Here is a 15966-nt window from a genome sequence, read left to right on the forward strand (position 1 = left end):
ATTGGGGTAAAGGAGGAGCGTGTGCAGCGTTGGCTTTAGTCGGCTTATTGTTGCACTGAGTTCTTATTAGTAGTAGTAGTGGTAACAGTATCCAGATAAAAAATAGCTGTGAAAAAGAAGGATTGGGTTTCAAAACTATATTAAGAATTTCAAAAAAAAAAAAACTTACATTCGTTACCACATTTGACAGCTCACACCTCGTGAAATCCTAAAATTATTATTTCGAACATCTTGTTCTAAATATATTCAATACTATGAAGAAAAGATAAGAAAGAATCCTCGAACTCGTTTCAACGAAAGATTACCTGAAAATTCGTAAAAGAAAATTTCTTTGATAACATCTACTTCTTCTGTAGTACTAAGAGAGGGGGAGCCAAACACATCACCTTCCGGCCAAACATCTCTGAAATTTACACGATTACTCAAAGAAAACATAGACCAGGATAGATACTCGGGAAGAAGAAATTCCCATTGAAACAAGTTTTGAAAAAAAGCACAGAAACAACAGCTCCGAAATCGAACTTTAATTCCGAAAGTTATAATGAATTGTATGATGAACTTATACAATAAGTGCTACACAGTTAGTTTTAAGTCAAAAGACAACATTAGTTCAAAAACATTCTCATTCTCACTGCGTAAAAAGCGATATATGAGATTTCTGGTCAAACACCTTGGTTATCAAAATAAATTCTTTCAAACACAAAGTAAACCAGAATTAGTTCAAATATTCCATTTTCAGTTCTAAAATGCAAATCATTACTTTACTTTTGGCACCTAATATTTCCCCTGCCCTATTTTCTCCATTATTTTACTTATCATTACTGCTGAAAAAGCCTAATTTCTATCATAGGAGTGGCTTGAATATTACGTGTTCCCGATTCTATTTCGTTGGGTTTAATCCTCGATTTTATCGCCAGCTTAATTCACTAAAGCCCTTTTTGAGCAAAAACTAGCTCTATTATTACATTTACGAGATAAACCAAAAAATTAAAAAAACACAAAATGTTTAATTTTTTATATCAGTTTATCATAAGATATCAAATAAAAAAAAAACACAAACTAATATGAATGAAAAAAAGATTTTTGAAAAAGCACTACAGCACTATTTTTTTTTTTTTTTTTTTTTTTTTTTTTTTTTTTGGAAAAAACACTCAGTGTTTTCCTTTTTATTCCGTGGTTTTAGTTCTCAAATCAGTCGTAAAAAAGTCAGGTTCCATGAAAAATACAAAACTTTGAAGATTATTAGCCACAGCACTTTTCAAAATTGACACACGTGTCACTCTCTCTCTTTCTCTGTCTCTCCCTCTCTCTATCGTTATCTGATCTTCTACCGTTGTCTCTCATTCTATGTATCTATTCTTCTTTCGCAACGGAACAATCGCATGGTAGAAAAAATGTGCTTATAAAAGATTAAAATATTAGCTGTAGGGTACCACCACAAATAAATCAATGGAAATAGAGGTGCTTAAAAAAATATCCCTTTAGAAAATAAAATGCATATATATATACATACATATATATATATATATATATATATATATATATATATATATATATATATATATATATATATATATATATATATATATATATATATATATATATATATATATATATATATATATATATATATATATATATATATATATATATTATATATATATATATATATATATATATATATATATATATATATATATATATATATATATATATATATATATATTATATATAAAGAGGGAGGCTTTAAATAGATTAGGTTGGAGGAGGAGCGTGCGTAGCTGTGTTGGCCTCAGGCGGCTTGGTGCTGCAGTGAGTTATTAGTAGTAGTATATTATATATATATATATATATATATATATATATATATATATATATATATATATATATATATATATATATATATATATATATATATATATATATATATATATATATATATATATATATATATATATATATATATATATATATATATATATATATATATATATATATATATATAGGACTTAAGATCACCTTGCAGCTCGAAACAGAGCACTTGCTTCACTAGCTTTCCTTTGTCGAAGAAGGAAGTGGATACGCTTTACAGCTGTACGTCTGAAAAAAAGCAGGAAATTAATTGAAAAACGAATACGACACAAAATTTAATGCTCAATTAGCCCAATATTGTTTACCCACTATGCTTATTTACCAAACGCAATTTCATCTTAACGTATAATGCTCAACTGTACTATAATAACGAGATTTAATAATTTTAATAGAATCAAACCAAATTAAAGAAGCAACTACACATTTCTAAAAATTACAAAGCAAATTTTGTGCAATTTTATAAACTCAAAAGATATATCAGATAAAAGCATAAGAAGGATAAACCTGTACTTTCTTGACTTTTTTAAAATTATGACTTGTACTCCTTATATATTATGATAGCCAATGTCCAATCACCTACATGTTTTGATGTAAACACGTGTGTATACATGCGATCAGTTCCTGCTAGATTCCTCATAAGTGCGTTTTGATTCACCGTATAGGATAAACCCCACTTTAAGAATCTTTATCTTTTTCCAAATTACTGAAAAAAAAATAAGATACTCCATTTCACTTATGGGACATCGTACACTTCAAGGGTATGATATATCCCCCATTGCATTTCCTGGCTGAAGAGCCATGAAACGGACATCAGCATCACCGGTAGAGACTGTAAGGTCCAAGTAAGCCGCATTATTTACCATTTTCTACTCTTTTTCTTAGGGAATAAAAATTTATTATGAAGCTTTTTGTTCACTTCAAAGGTTCCATAAATCTAGCTTGAATACGTCTGCGTATATGTTTCCAAATCTTTTGCCATTTTTGAAAAAAGTATTTTTAATACTACACTCACTCGTAAATAATTGTACATATTTGTTTGTTTTAATTCATTATTCTTTTTATTCGTTGTGGATTTTAAAGTTTCTTTTTCTTTAATTTGAACTTGCAGTTATTTATATTTTATTTTTTATAGATAAATGGATATTTGAATGTCTTAAGTTTTAGTTTGACTCTGTGATATTTTGAATCAACATATAAATCTGTATGACGATGGCTATGGCTTTGATTTTTAAATGTTAGTGCCTTATCTATTATTATGACAAGAACTGCCACTGATCAGCAAGAGAAACGCCCGTGTAAGGCGTTTGACAATAAAATCGTTTGAAGATAACTTCGAAGACCACACTGCCTTTCCATGAGGAAAGTAAAACAGTTCAAAATAGGGATGGCACCTTTTTATTGACAGTGAATAGATATAAAATTATTTAATGGAAATATCCAGTTAAATAATTGGAAATATCCAGTTAAATAATTTTATATCTATTCACTGTCAATAAAAAGGTATCATCCCTATTTTGAACTGTTTTACTTTCGTAAAATCGTTTGAGTTCGAGAAAAGAAAAATTTAATATAGCATACAATTTTCCATCACCCATTGTTTTCACATACAAATTTTAGATGCTAATTCTTTTTTCAGAAGATATTTTTTTTTATTTAAAAAAATGAAAATCAATAACAGTTGTCTACAAAAATATTTCACGCCAAACTACACTGGACTAAAACTGTGATCAGACAACGTCTACCTCAAACAATTTTGGTTGAATGATATACCAATTTTTTTTATCTCACAAGTAAAAAAAAACACAAGTAAGAAAAAAAAGAAACACTTATAGATTATGAATGAAAGAGAATAATTGGTTAGTGAAACTTTCAACAGTAATTACAACTTACTCTTTAAAATAAATATGTCTAATCGTATTAAAAGATAATTCTAAAAATCTATAGCGCAAAACATGGCTGGGGAGGAATTATAAATCCATTTAAAATTCAGCGTAAGAATTCAAATTCGAATCCTATTTTTCAGCTGTCGAGCCAGAAAAAAATGAAACAAAGTCGACTTTTGTTCTTCAACCTTGTCAAAGTAGTATCCCTGCTGATGACAAAATACACTCAAAACACTGGTTTTGTTCATTCCACTAAAAACAGTTGTCTTTTTGAGCTGTGTCACTTCTGAAAAATATATGCGATATAATAGAATTATCGCAAACACTTACTTTTGATCGTCCATGCTTTCATCAGATGCAGGGTCAAATGGCATGGCTTCGTCTACACCCAGGACTACTCCACCCAAGATCATTTCTAGTTCTTCTCTCATGTCTTCCCATATTTGGCTTATTTGCTCTTCCGTTTGCTTCTCTTCATGTTTTACTTTATTTTTTTTCTTGTCTGATTTCTTTCTAATTCCTTTCTTCTTTTGAATTACAATATGACGATTTGATTTTGCAAACTTTTCAAGCAACTTAAAAAAAATGTGTGTGGACTCAATCAGATCCCTTCGGAAAGTCCTAAAAAGATTACAAAAGTTTAATAGAAGATTAAAAACTGAATACAAATTTAAACTCAACATTCTATAAAATGCTGTTAACTCGGTGATAAAAAAAATGGATTTGATGTCTCCATTGATTATTTGATTTACGATCAAATTGTCTATGATTATTATTTACTGTTTCCACTGAAATCATTGACTTCAATTACAACCTTTGAGGTTACAAAAAAAAAGTACTGCGATAGCATGACCACAAGGAAAAATTCAAACATTAATATTAGTGTGTCATTTGCTAATCTGTCATGCAAGAGAACCCACATTAGCAAGGAGGCCTCATTGCACAGGCATTATTAAGTTCCCTGATTTATACCATATTTCCCTACACTCCTGTTAACATTCACTTGATTTTCAATCTTTCGACAAATGTAGTTAGCTGCCTCTCTAACATAAATTCCACCGCAAGTTCCTATACCTAAAGCAAAATAAATTGATGCTGATTTGATAACATGTACATTTGATGTTTCCTTGGTATCATGTTTCGCCGGTTTTTTTCCGCTGGAATGTTCCGGTGAAATGAGATATTATGCTTCACAAAATCCTCTAGTGGGTTTGGATTCCATCAGACACATTTGCATAGGCGTATTTAAAAAAAAATAGGACCTACCGACAATGATCCGGACGAAAAAAAAACATTTAACCTCTCTAGTACAAAGAATACCTTATATAGCATTAAGTACCGCATAACAAGACTATGCTAAATTACTCACCCGGACATCTCCTCCCACGTATACTGACCTTCAGATTTTTTAACATGATCCTATCCACTTTAAAATACACTAGATGTTTATTGCTGAAATACTACTTTATATATGCACCATATTAGGTAAAGTTTACAATAATCCGTTCTAAATGACATCCCTCACACTTTTTTACCCACATTCCTAGGGGAACACATACCCCCAGTTCAAATTCCTTGAGCTATGTGCTGTGATTAATCATTATTTATTTAAACACGCCCTATCTCCAAAAAATTATGGAATTGTCATTTCAGTGTCATAAAGACATACTAAATATGATACACAATTCTTGACAATCACAATGTAAAAGCTGCGATTGATCCTGGAAATACCAATGACGACCAGCGTTTCTTCAAGATATCAAATTGAAGGAGTGGCGCAATTTAAATTAGGCTTAACGAATACAAGGAGGGTGACTCAAATGATTTCCGATCCACCTCTTAATCTTAAACATGTCTACCTAACTACACGTAATCGTACCTGTTGTCTTCCAAGCGAGGATATACACGTAATCGTATACTGAGGCATAAGTAGCAATCACAGAATGTAGTTTGCCTATTTAAAGAATTGAAAATTTTCAATTACCACAAAATTTCATTTAATAATTACAAAACGGAACTAATTTGGAAATCATAAAGAAGTTTACAAATTAGAATTTTGCGTTCACTTTACATGATTTTTTTTACAAGTAAATAGGAATAACATTAAGCAGTATATTTGGTTCCCAAGGCTTCTTAGGATTTTATCAATTAAGGGAACAAGATAATGAACTGTTGAAGCTTGCTTTAGGCTAGCGAACTGTTCAGATCGAATAGCAGGAATAATTTACGCTCTTAGATGTTTGCACCCCAAAACTTTTGATAGGCTGAGAAAAGACAGGAGTTTAAGCAATTGGCCATGCAGTGCTAAGTCAGTATTTTGCTCTTTTTATTAGCCGGAGCGATGTATCCAATTTCGCAGCAATCAGAAAACTTGCTACTTTTTGTTATTTGATTAAAATATCCACAAAAGACTTGCACCTAAAAATTTATTTTCGTTTGCCTGCGAGACATGCTTTGTAGTGTCATAGGGAGCAATAAAATTCAAGATGGTAGGCATTCTTGGAAAGTAGTTGATTTAGGTGGATGAAACTTTTCCAACTGGATCTATAGTTCAAATTATATCCCAAGAAGCTATTTTCAAGTTCCCATTTCTACTCATTCCCTATTTCCAAGACTTGAAGGTTGCATAAAAACCGTTCTTCTGTTTAACAGCAAATATATTTTCTTTAATTTGGGTTTCAGTCTACTCTTTTTCCGACTATTGGTTTTGAAAATACCATTCCAATTGTTTGAATTAAACTTAAGGCCGAATTAGGATTATACGGCAAAACTCTAAATGATGTGATCTTCGTTTTCTTAGAAATTAGTGAGTTAGATGAAAAAACTTTCAGGATTGAATTTCGGTTTTCAACTATACTCCAGGAAATCTTTGAAGCATCTACCTCCATCCGTTCCCTCTCTAAAGGGCATTAAGCTTTGTAGAACTTAGACTTTAGGTCTGTTGTATTAAGAAAGCGTCATCCAGTTCATTATAAATTCATTCATTCCAGTACTGTGTTCTTTACTGAAAACAAAGCAGATTCTAAATTTCTTATTTTATACTGAAAAAACGTCAAGAAACCAAAAATTCATGAGACTTCCAGAATTTAATATCGTTACACAATAAACCCCCAGTGTGTCTTCTTAGTCCTTCCTTAGTATTTTTGACTAATAACACAATTCTTTCGGTCAATGCTTTGACAAATAAAAACCAACTGGTTCAAAAATACATAATGTTTTCAATAAAAAAAAAAGCCGTTCAGAGGGTTAAAAAGGAAGGGGAGTAGTACCCCTCTTCTTTGTAAATCTAGATTACCCTTATTGTTTTCCTTTTGTGTCGTTGTTGATGACAAATATAAACACACTGCTCTAAACACAAATTATTTTCAGTCAAGTGCTAATGGCACTCCGGTCTTGTTTAAGGGGCGGTAGCCCTACACATGTTTGTGGTATTTCCTGTTTGTTTTAAATTTTGTGTGATTATTCACTTTAATTTCTGTTCGTTTTAAGTTAATTTATCCATCCACAGCAGCATTTAATTCTTTATTTTGGATAGAATGTTCGTTTCGATTTCTGTTCGTTCTGAGCTTCATTCATTCATTGATAGTAGTTTCCGTTCTATTTTTGGGTTTATTTATTATTTGACGGTAGTTTCAGTTCGATTTTTTTCACTTACTCAGTGATATCAATTTCCGGGATAGATTTATTATGTGACTCTATTTCTGTTCGTCTTTGGACTTAGCAAGGGTTCACTATTTTTAATTAGGTTTAAATAACACTGCTAGTCATTGATTTCCCTTCGAAAAATTCTTCTTTGGAAATTAATTTTTCAAATTAACATTATGGCAAGATAATCTGTTTCCTCAGTTTCAATAGCAATTTGCTGATATTCTCAGATGGGGTAAGAAGATATAACCAAAGATTGTTAGCATGTAACACCACTTTCCTTGCTGTTCAAACAGTAGTCAGAATGGTTTTAGTAATGTTTTAAACTGATATTTTAATACATTTTAGTAAACACATTGAGAATTTTGAGTTAGCGTTGTCGTAAAATTTAGAGAACATAAAATGGGTCAAAAAGTAAAATAAATCTGATTTCCTCGAAATACAAAATTTTGGTAGACTTTTCTCCAGGACACTTTTCCAACCATGCATGGTAAAGAACTAGAAGAGTGAAGAGTGTCCCCTGGTTTGATCAAATTTCTAGTAAAATCCTCAGGATTTGATTAAATTGCTGATTTGACTAAATCACCTGGGCATATTCATCAAACGACACGGTTTATTTACTGATTCTAAACAAATGACGTTCATTAAATTTCAGCTTTAAAGTAGTCATCAATAGCTTATTAGAAGAACACGAGATGCATTATTTAAAAAGAGGAGACCTCCAAAAAGTAGCGTAATCTTGACGAAATTACTCAATCAAATTCAATATCCCAGAGAACGCTGGAGCAGAGGTCTCAAGTTTCTATCTAAATGTAACATTTAACACTTTCCGAGAAGAATGATGACGGCTACGTCCTTATTTTGTACTAACCAAAGAGCCTGTCAAACAACAAATATGAAAAAAACGTAACATACACTCTATCCTTAAGACCGAAAACATTTTACCCCGTTCGCTTAAATCAAAACAAGAGGAAAAAGGAAAAAGGTCCTCATAAGCCCTCCCCCCCTCAAAAAAGGAGACCTAAAATTTTCAGCTTCATCCTCCAGCCGTGAGACAAAACGGCATATACTTACCAAACTTCGTATAAAATTCGTCAATTTTTAGCGGAAATTATTAATTCACGGTTTGATATATGTTTATATATGTTTGAAATTATTACCATGTTTTTTTGTTCTTTCATTTTAATTTTTTTTTGCTTATTCATAGTGTTTGAAATTCGTATTTGAATTTTTTCCTCGAATTCAAGTTGAATTTTTTAATAAGCCTAACAACAGGAATCTGAGAGGAAACAAAGAGTTAAAACTCGATCTAAATAATCACAATTGCTTCCCCGTAGGGTTTAGAATTGTGCATGTTTTGGCAAGTCTGAAGTTAGTTTTTGGTAAAGTTGTTAGATGTAATAGAATGATTTAGAAAATAAGTTTCTAAAACAATCGACAACCCCTTTGAAGAAAAGCAACTTGAAAAGTTTTAATGTTAATAGCAGCAGTAGAAAAGTCTACTTAGGGTTTTCTTTTATTTCCACTTAGAAGGTTCAACCCAGCAGAGGGGGGGGGGCAGAAACAGGTAAGATTTTGCTAAGGAAACCGCCATGAAGCGGTTTTTGACTAGTAAACAGTAAAATAATGAATAGCTGCTAGCAATAATCCAGCTACTACTACAATTATGATTGCAATATCAAATTCTCAATGGTAACTACAAAGCCATAGGGCTAACATTTACATATTGTTAAGGCAAAGTGACTTGAACTAACATCCTCTATTAAAATCTCATCCAAAATTGTTGTCCATTTACCTAGCAGTTTGAAACTGTGAATCATTGGCAGAGATGAGTCGCCAAATCTGGGAATGCATCCTTTTCACTACCTACTGCAGTGCAGAGTTGGAGACAGAGGATTGAAGTTCAAATCGCTCTGTGGTAGTGAATGCGACACAAATAAAAATACAAAAATATTTGTGGAATCATCTTTGAATACTACTACTACTACTACTAATAACTCACTGCAGCACCAAGCCGCCTGAGGCCAACACAGCTACGCACGCTCCTCCTCCAACCTAATCTATTTAAAGCCTCCCTCTTTACACCCTCCCAGGAAGTTCCCATTTCCTTTAAATCTTTATTTATGACATCCTCCCAACCCAGACAAGGACGACCTGCTTTCCGTGTAGCCCCAGACGGTTCGCCAAAAAGGACAATCTTCGGTAATCTGTCATCCTTCATCCGTAGAACGTGGCCTAGCCATCTCAACCTTTCTTTCATTATAGCCCCAGAAAGCGGGATTGAACCACACTTTTCGTACAACCTACTGTTTGAAATACGGTCAGTCAGCCGGGTACCCAGAACAATCCGTAGGCAATTTCTCTGGAAAACATCTAGTAAATTTTCATCTGCTTTTCGGAGTGCCCATGCTTCGGAGCCATATTTGACCACCGTCATCACTGTAGCTTCCAATATTCTAATCTTGGTTTGTAGACTTATCTTTCTATTCTTCCAAACTTTTTTTAACTGTGAAAAAACATCCTGGGCCTTAGCTATTCTACTTTTAACATCTTCACTGCTCCCACCATTGTTACTAATAATACTACCAAGGTAACTGAAGCTCCCAACCTGATCAATCTTTTCGTTATCTAATGTCACCTGTTCATCTTCACTTATGCCTAGCCTTAGTGACTTGGTCTTCTTAACATTAATTTTCAAGCCTATTTTAGCACCCTGAACTCGTAAAACCTCTAAAAATTCATTCATTTTGCTCACACTTTCATCTAATATGTTCTATCAACAGAATCGAAAGCTTGCTCATAATCGATAAAACTGAGGACCAAAGGTGTTTGACAACGAAGGGACTTCTCAATTATTAACCTAAGAGTGAAAATATGGTCGACACATCCTCTACCTTTTCTAAAACCGCGTTGTTCTTCCCTTAAAACTTTGTATACAGCATGTTTCAGTCTAAAAAGTATAATATTACTCAGTAATTTGCTACCTACAGAGACCAGACTAATGCCTCGATAATTACGACACTCACTCTTGTCACCTTTCTTATACAGTGGTTTAATTAAGGTTTTCCTAAAATCATTGGGTACTTCCCCTTTTTCAAAAATCATGTTCATAATATTCAGTAGCTTATTCCTAACCTCAGAGCCACCATATTTAAGAAACTCATTAATCATACTATCAGCACCTGGGGCCTTATTATTTTTTAATCCTTTTAGTACTGTCGCTAATTCTTCCTCACTAAACAAATCTTCCTTCACATCCAAGGTATCACAAACTTTTTCATTTTCATCTATATCTTTTCCTGCAACTGAATCTCGGTTTAGCACATTCTCAAAATGTTCCACCCATCTTTCTTTAACTTTTTCCTTATCACTAATTGTGGCCCCATTTCTATCTTTAACTGGGACTAGTCCGGATTGGCTAATCCCTTTCAATTTATTAACATGCCAGTATAATATTTTACTATTATGCCGTCTAGCCGCATCTTCCAGATCCTCAGCAATTTTATCCATCGCCTCCACTTCACATCTCCTTAGTTCATATTTTAATGCTTTCTCCACTTTCTTTACATTCCTTTTGTTTTCATACGACCTATCACTCAGATAATTCTTATACAAACCCCTTCTACTCTCTATTAAACCTAAAGCTTTTTCACTAATATTCCTAGTTGCAGTCTTAGCACTCTTCCCTAGGACACCATCAGCAACTTCACAAATTGTTTTTCTGAAATTATTCCATCCATCTTCCACATTGTCAAATTTTAAACTCTCAAGTTTAGTACTCAACTGTTCCTGGAATTTGTTTTCTCAAATTTTCATCCTGAAGTCTACCAACATCATAACTTTCCGGGAGGGAGTTACCCTTCCGAAATTTCAGCTTTAAATTAACCTTAGACACTACTAGATGGTGATCTTTACTTTTAACATCAATAACGGCACTCCTATACACCCTAGTATCTTGTATTGATCCTGCTAGTCTTCTGTTTACAATAACATAATCAATAAGGTTTGCTGTCTTTCCATCACGTGAATACCATGTCAACTTATGGGTCATTTTGTGACCAAACACCGTATTGGTTATAACTAGGTTGTTATACCTACAAAATTGCAAAAGCCTATAGCCATTACTGTTTTCTTTTCCTACACCAAATTTACCTAGGCTAGGATACCATCTATCCCTATTTCTACCAACCTGGGCATTAAAATCTCCTAGCAAAAACACCATATTTCTACCTGGTACCCTGTCTATTTGCTCATGTAACTGTAAGTAAAATTCATCTGAGTCACTAGTATCTCCATCAGTTGGTTCAATGGGGGCATATACTACTATAACTGATACCCTAAACTTTTTAGTCATAAAATGAGCAATTAGTATTCTATTATTAATACCTTCCCAGCCTAAACAAGACTTAGCAGCTTCCTTATTCATCATGAGCCCTACTCCCTGTCTATGTACCCCATCCTTCCTGCCTGAGTGAACAAATTCTATGTCACCTAATTTCATGCTTCCTATCCCTGGGATATGAGTTTCTAAAACTCCTAATAAATCCAGTTCAAAACCGTCTGAATTCGTCAGTCAAAATGTCGATGCGATATTCATTTTCTAACGTCGTAACATTCCAAGTTCCAATTTTCATGTTCTTTAAATCTTTGAAATTATTTTGGCCTCAAGAAAAGCAGTGATCCCGGATACCAGTGCAAGATGGGGACCAACATATCTTCTCAAGTCTACACCGAAGCGCTTAAGCCGGCTTAGAACCGGACAGCAAGAAGTCCCTGGGACCTTCAGTAAGTTGGAGGCTTTGTGCAATCCTGGGCCCATCTTGGTCACAACATGGTTTTCAGCACTTGGCGATGCTCTTCTATCAACAAGAGTCGAAATCCTGCACAGACAGTCCCAAGCCTATTACCTCCGACTCATTATATATTCATGCCTACAAATATTATGCTACTACGGGGAGGCAGCCCATAGTAGATAAATTAGCTAGGAAGAGGTTTTTCAGCCCGAAAACGCCCATCAAAACAAACCAAGGCCGGAAAAATATCCAATAATCAGAATCCCGTACGAGTGCTGTGTTGTTTACTAGGCTATAATTTCCTCGAGGGACGCCACTCCTCAAGTGGGAAAAATTGACCGTAAGTTTCCCAGTCTTGCAGGTACCCCGAAAGGGTCGAGGCAGCCCTTTATAGAGGCTGTTGTCCATAAATCTGGATCTTACGCCCTGCCGCAGTTGTCCTCCTATAGAGGATCCTCCCACGATGGTGTTCTGCTTCACCATGCAATTTAACCCATTACTGGGAGAAGGTTTGTAACTCATCTGACGTGTGAACGCGGCAGTGGGCCATGTTGAGTGTACATTTGAGGGGCCTTCTTCCTCCTCCACCTCTAATTATGACCCCCAGAAGAGGGTTTCCCAGTTTCTATTATGGACCCCACTGGGACAAGGTCCTACTTGGTCTAAGCCTCCTATGGAGCAACTCTACCTATCTGTAAGGCATTCCCCTATCTGGTGTCCTCTACCAAAACCTAGCATGATTATCTAATAATTAACTAACTAATGCAAATAATAAATAGTTGCAGTAAATTACAACTTTACTTTAATTTAGACCGTAAAGCAAAGGACAAAAATAACATATACAAGCTCTGTTGTCCTCTGCTAAAACCTAGCATGCAAACTAATAATTAATTAACTATTGCAGCTAATTAATATTGTAATAAAGTACAACTTTCCTTTTAATTTATACCCTAAAATAAAGAAAACACAAAAAAGCTCTATTGTCCACTTCCACAACCTAGCATGTTAACTAATAATTAACTGATAAATAACCCATTTGGCCTGATTGCAACACCTCACAAGCCACACCTTATAGAAAACACCTTAAAGAATTTAAATTAAGAAGGAAACTTATTAGAAACCCTGCTAGTACTGCAAAAGTAGACCTAAGTAGCCAATTTAGCCTGTTTGAAACATCTAACAAGCCAACACCCTATAGAAAACGCCTTTGAGAATTTAAATGAATAAGAAAACTTATTAGAAACTCTGCTGGTACTGCAAAAGTAGACCTAAGCAGCCAATTTAGCCAGTTTGAAACATCTCACAAGCCAAAACCCTCTAGAAAACACCTTTGAGAATTTAAATGAATAAGAAGACTTATTAGAAACTCTGCTAATACTCCAAAAGTAGACTTAAGTAGCCAATTTAGCCTGTTTGAAACATCTCACGAGCCAACACTCTATAGAGAACACCTTTGAGAATTTAAATGAAGAAGAAAACTTATTAGAAACTGCTAATACTGCAAAAGTAGACCTAAGTAGCCAATTTAGCCTGTTTGAAACATCTCACAAGTCAACACCCTATAGAGAACACCTTTGAGAATTTAAACGAATAAGAAAACTTATTAGAAACTGCTAATACTGCAAAAGTAGACCTAAGTAGCCAATTTAGCCTGTTTGAAACATCTCACAAGCCAACACCCTACAGAGATAACCTTTGAGAATTTAAATGAAGAAGAAAACTTATTAGAAACTGCTAATACTGCAAAAGTAGACCTAAGTAGCCAATTCAGCCTGTTTGAAACATCTCACAAGCCAACACCCTAAAGAGAAAATCTTTGAGAATTTAAATGAAGAAGAAAACTTATTAGAAACTGCTAATACTGCAAAAGTAGACCTAAGTAGCCAATTAAGCCTGTTTGAAACATCTCACAAGCCAACACCCTATAGAGAAAACCTTTGAGAATTTAAATGAAGAAGAAAACTTATTAGAAACTGCTAATACTGCAAAAGTAGACCTAAGTAGCCAATTTAGCCTGTTTGAAACATCTCACAAGCCAACACCCTATAGAGAACACCTTTGAGAATTTAAATGAAGAAGAAAGCTTATTAGAAACTGCTAATACTGCAAAAGTAGAGCTAAGTAGACAATTTAGCCTGTTTGAAACATCTCACAAGCCAACACCCTATAGAGAACACCTTTGAGAATTTAAACGAATAAGAAAACTTATTAGAAACTGCTAATACTGTAAAAGTAGACCTAAGTAGCCAATTTAGCCTGTTTGAAACATCTCACAAGCCAACACCCTATAGAGAAAACCTTTGAGAATTTAAATGAAGAAGAAAACTTATTAGAAACTGCTAATACTGCAAAAGTAGACCTAAGTAGCCAATTTAGCCTGTTTGAAACATCTCACAAGTCAACACCCTATAGAGAACACCTTTGAGAATTTAAACGAATAAGAAAACTTATTAGAAACTGCTAATACTTCAAAAGTAGACCTAAGTAGCCAATTTAGCCTGTTTGAAACATCTCACAAGCCAACACTCTATAGAGAACACCTTTGAGAATTTAAATGAAGAAGAAAACTTATTAGAAACTGCTAATACTGCAAAAGTAGACCTAAGTAGCCAATTTAGCCTGTTTGAAACATCTCACAAGCCAACACTCTATAGAGAACACCTTTGAGAATTTAAATGAAGAAGAAAACTTATTAGAAACTGCTAATACTGCAAAAGTAGACCTAAGTAGCCAATTCAGCCTGTTTGAAACATCTCACAAGCCAACACTCTATAGAGAACACCTTTGAGAATTTAAATGAAGAAGAAAACTTATTAGAAACTGCTAATACTGCAAAAGTAGACCTAAGTAGCCAATTCAGCCTGTTTGAAACATCTCACAAGCCAACACTCTATAGAGAACACCTTTGAGAATTTAAACGAAGAAGAAAACTTATTAGAAACTGCTAATACTGCAAAAGTAGACCTAAGTAGCCAATTCAGCCTGTTTGAAACATCTCACAAGCCAACACCCTATATAGAACACCTTTGAGAATTTAAATGAAGAAGAAAGCTTATTAGAAACTGCTAATACTGCAAAAGTAGAGCTAAGTAGACAATTTAGCCTGTTTGAAACATCTCACAAGCCAACACCCTATAGAGAACACCTTTGAGAATTTAAACGAATAAGAAAACTTATTAGAAACTGCTAATACTGTAAAAGTAGACCTATGTAGCCAATTTAGCCTGTTTGAAACATCTCACAAGCCAACACCCTATAGAGAAAACCTTTGAGAATTTAAATGAAGAAGAAAACTTATTAGAAACTGCTAATACTGCAAAAGTAGACCTAAGTAGCCAATTTAGCCTGTTTGAAACATCTCACAAGTCAACACCCTATAGAGAACACCTTTGAGAATTTAAACGAATAAGAAAACTTATTAAAAACTGCTAATACTTCAAAAGTAGACCTAAGTAGCCAATTTAGCCTGTTTGAAACATCTCACAAGCCAACACTCTATAGAGAACACCTTTGAGAATTTAAATGAAGAAGAAAACTTATTAGAAACTGCTAATACTGCAAAAGTAGACCTAAGTAGCCAATTTAGCCTGTTTGAAACATCTCACAAGCCAACACTCTATAGAGAACACCTTTGAGAATTTAAATGAAGAAGAAAACTTATTAGAAACTCCTAATACTGCAAAAGTAGACCTAAGTAGCCAATTCAGCCTGTTTGAAACATCTCACAAGCCAACACTCTATAGAGAACACCTTTGAGAATTTAAATGAAGAAG

General features: G+C 33.8%; 1 protein-coding gene across 2 annotated transcripts in view; it reads right to left on the reverse strand.

The window, feature by feature from the left end:
* Positions 1 to 237: 237 nt before the first annotated feature.
* Positions 238 to 15966, reverse strand: part of LOC136031151 (protein timeless homolog) — a 123096-nt gene continuing 107367 nt past the window's right edge. For both annotated transcript variants that reach the window (XM_065710478.1, XM_065710477.1), the window contains 3 exons: positions 4086 to 4376; positions 2020 to 2100; positions 238 to 403 (listed from right to left, as the gene is read on the reverse strand). In XM_065710478.1, coding sequence (XP_065566550.1) covers positions 253 to 403; positions 2020 to 2100; positions 4086 to 4376 — 523 coding nt within the window. In that variant the 3' untranslated portion in view covers positions 238 to 252. The remainder of the gene's footprint in view (positions 404 to 2019; positions 2101 to 4085; positions 4377 to 15966) is intronic.

Source organism: Artemia franciscana, chromosome 9 (genome assembly GCF_032884065.1).
Source record: "Artemia franciscana chromosome 9, ASM3288406v1, whole genome shotgun sequence".
Lineage (NCBI taxonomy): Eukaryota > Metazoa > Arthropoda > Branchiopoda > Anostraca > Artemiidae > Artemia > Artemia franciscana.